Source organism: Gekko japonicus, unplaced genomic scaffold, assembly GCF_001447785.1.
Source record: "Gekko japonicus isolate JY-2015 unplaced genomic scaffold, Gekko_japonicus_V1.1 scaffold371, whole genome shotgun sequence".
In the NCBI taxonomy this organism is placed as follows: domain Eukaryota; kingdom Metazoa; phylum Chordata; class Lepidosauria; order Squamata; family Gekkonidae; genus Gekko; species Gekko japonicus.
This window is the reverse complement of record NW_015171514.1, coordinates 683,773-687,159: the sequence shown is the minus strand read 5'-3', so window position 1 is coordinate 687,159 and position 3,387 is coordinate 683,773. Positions and strand designations below refer to the sequence as shown.

General features: G+C 47.5%; 1 protein-coding gene across 1 annotated transcript in view; it reads right to left on the bottom strand.

Annotated features, from left to right (window-relative positions):
• MTMR6 (myotubularin related protein 6) overlaps positions 1–3,081 on the bottom strand; it is a 26,635-nt gene extending 23,554 nt beyond the window's left edge. Inside the window, exons 1-2 of the mRNA XM_015419362.1 lie at positions 2,938–3,081; positions 1,849–1,917 (exon numbers count right to left, since the gene is read on the bottom strand). Coding sequence (XP_015274848.1) covers positions 1,849–1,917; positions 2,938–3,081 — 213 coding nt within the window. The remainder of the gene's footprint in view (positions 1–1,848; positions 1,918–2,937) is intronic.
• Positions 3,082–3,387: the final 306 nt, after the last annotated feature.

Below are 3,387 nucleotides of genomic sequence, written 5' to 3'. Positions count from 1 at the left end.
TCTACAACTGAGCTTTTGCTGCAATAAAAATAACTAAATGGCTGCAGAGCAAGATTTATCCTCCCACAGCTAAAGCACTCAACCTTAATCCTTTTTTTAAAAAATCCATTACTTTAAAAATCATTTCTAGTCAGTTTTCCCTGCCACTCATATAAAGAAACGCTGCTACAGATTTAAGGCTGAAGATGGAAAGGGGGTGGGGAAAGCAAAAACAGAAACTCCCAATTTGTTCTGAAGTGTTCTTTCCCACATTACTACAATTCCATTAATGACATGCGAACTTAAGATGCTAAATGACAAGAATCCCTTACTCAGGTTTCCACTGCAAAGATCTAGTAAAAAGAGATGGGAATAGAATCTGGAAAGTGTTTTCCATCCCCAAATGCTATGATCTCAGAAAAAAATGGAGTCTCTCTTGGTTGGCAACCCCATCAGAAAATATTGTCATGCAGGAGAACAGACACACCCAATCATGCAAGACACTGATCTACTTTGTTATTCTCCGTTATAGTGAAGAGTGTCAGCTAATACACTGGCTTTTAGGCTGCAGTCCATCCAAACCGTCAGGGCAATTATGCATACAATTTTGAAGAAGCCACCCCTTTCCCAAAGGACACATGACTCTTTTGATATGTGGGAAATGAATCACAGAAAGTTGGGGTCAAGTCGAGAGTCTGGCACGTTTGGTGCTTCATTTGCCAATTTCATCGACTCTCAGCCATGAGCAGTTAATGCTAGATACACTAAAGCTTGGGGTGGGGTGAGATGCAAGGCAATAAGTGATCTTTTATGTGCAAAGTTGAACAAGGAACTACTACAGGAAAAATGTAGCATAATGGGCTCTCATTGTGACCACCCAACAAATTTTGGGTATTCTTATGGCACTGATAGAGGAGATAGAGGAAAGGACCTGATATGGGCTAATGATGGGAGAGGCTGTCCTCCCAATCTTCCCTCTATCACTAAGGATGCTTCAGAACCCAGCCCACATTTTCCCCAGATAACACTAGGAAATTGTGCACTGTAGTCTTAATCCCAAATTTAAACATATTTACCCAGAAAGAAAACAGGGCATCATTTAGGTCAGGCTCAGCTCTGGAATCTCTGTACCAGTGCTACTATTTGGACAAGGACTACCAAAAGAACATCATATACTTAATAGCAGGTGCAGATTCCCCTTCCCCAGTTTTGGATTGGGTGGGGTTAAGATTTTTAATGTGGGGAGAAGGTCCTTTAGAGCCGCTCAAGCCCTTGGACTGGGGTTAAGATTTTTAATGTGGGGAGAAGAAGGTCTTTTAGAGCCGCTCAAGCCCTTGGAGTGCTAATTAGACAAACACAGGAAACCAGCCCCGCCCAGTTCAAGGACAGCGACTTCCTACTAAGTGTGTCTATGCATCGTTCCTGCATGTTTAGTGGGAAGTTAAACCCCACAGTGGGGCGCGACAGAAAGTCATCAGCCTCAGACCCGGAACCCGTGTTCCTAAACATTTTTCGTGGGCCAGTGGCCGCTTCACTGTTTCTCTGGGGAAAGCGACTGGTAGCCCACCAAAGCTCCAGGTGCCACAGCACAAACCTGTCTCGTCTATAAGATACCCGAAAGGTTCCCGTGCCACACATTCAACCGGCCGCTGCCGCCTGTCCACTTAAAGCACAAACTGGGCAGCAGTCCACGGACAGCCTAAAGGAAGCCCCAGCCCAGGGGAAGCATAGCGGGAGAACCCTATCCCGGGTCTGGCGCCTGCTTCTCCCCTCGGAGCTGCCCAAGAACCCCTGCGCAAGCGAGGAAAAGGCACGCGGCTCCTCTGAGGAACAAAACGCTGCCAACTAGGCCCAGCCCCGTTCAGTTACCTTCGTGGTACGGATGTGCAGCACGGAGAGGGAAGATTGGAGGAATTGTGAGGAGGAAGAATGTGATGCCTGGATAGGCCAGACTAGCCCCGATCGCATCAGACCTCGGAAGCTAGTAGCGTCGGCCCTGGTTAGTATTTGGATGGGAGATTTCCAAGGAATACCAGGGTCACGATGAGGAGCCAGGCAATGGCAAAATGCCTCTGAACGTCTCTTCCCTTGTGTGTTTTATGGCATCATGCCTTGTACATCGCCCAAAGCATAGCGTAAACTGGGATGGGGCGGTTAATAAATCTAATAAATAACAATAACAATAAAAAACCCTATGGGGGTTGTCATAAGTTTGGCTGTGACTTGGTGGCACTTTCTGCTACAAGAATGAGATATGACACTTTAGGGTGTAGATGGAGAGTGGTATGAGATATGACACTTTAGGGTGTAGATGGAGAGTGGTATGAGATATGACACTTTAGGGTGTAGATGGAGAGTGGTAAGTCGGCTGCTTAACAAACAAGTCAGAGAGTGATTCAGCAAACGATTCAGCAACTCCTAACTCAGCTCCACAGATCAACTCGAATAGCCAGAACAGCTTTTGCATTGAAGCTGTTCTACTTTTAAACTCTCCTGGCTAATGTAGCCACACGCCCTATTATACAATATCAACCAATAACATTGTAGGGATAAGGTCCAATCACAGTAGTTCCCACTCAGTAACTTGGTGGTAGGTGATTGGTCGGTTCTTCCTGGGCTACCAATAGGGATTGTAAGATTAGGATCCTTGCCCAGGATGAAGCTTAACATGGTGTATGAATTGGGTGATTCACATACATTGGCAATGATTGAATACACCACAAATTCCTCCCCCCTAAGTAAGAACATACATCAACATTCATAATTACTTAGGTAGGTTGGTGCACGGCGCACACGCTGAGACCTGCGTAGCGGTGCAGACTCCGGACATAACTCTGCTTGGGAGGCTCTGTTTGACTCACTGTTCCCTGAGTCAGGTATACTTTTGTCTGCGGTTGCAGCCTCGAAGGTAGGGGTCTGCCCTACTTCGGGGACAGTACTGGGTAAGTCAATACTCACCTCCCTGGTTGGAGGTCTGGGTCGGTTGTCAGGTTCGGGGGACTCAGCCGGCTGGGAGTCTAGGCTTTCCTTCGCCCACCGCTGCCTAAGCTGGTCTACGGGGCGTCGCCATTTGCGTCCGTTGGCAAGCTCTACCACGTACATTTGTGAACCTATCACCTCAGTCACTATGGCTGAAAGCATAGTTTCGGGCAAAAACCTTGTCACCCTTTTCGTAAGTGCGGACTTTTGGAAGCGCACTCTGCTGCTGGGGCTTCAGATTGTTAAGATCTGGGTGAAGGCGATCTAAACGGGTGGTGAGGCGGTGCCCCATCAGAAGCTCGGAAGGCAGAACAAGGGGTAACGTGCTGGCAGAACAAGGGGTAACGTGCTGGCGCAACAGAAACAAAGCCAGTTTCACCCCCCAATCGCCCTGCGTCAACTTGCTTAGGGCTTCTTTGGTCATCCTGA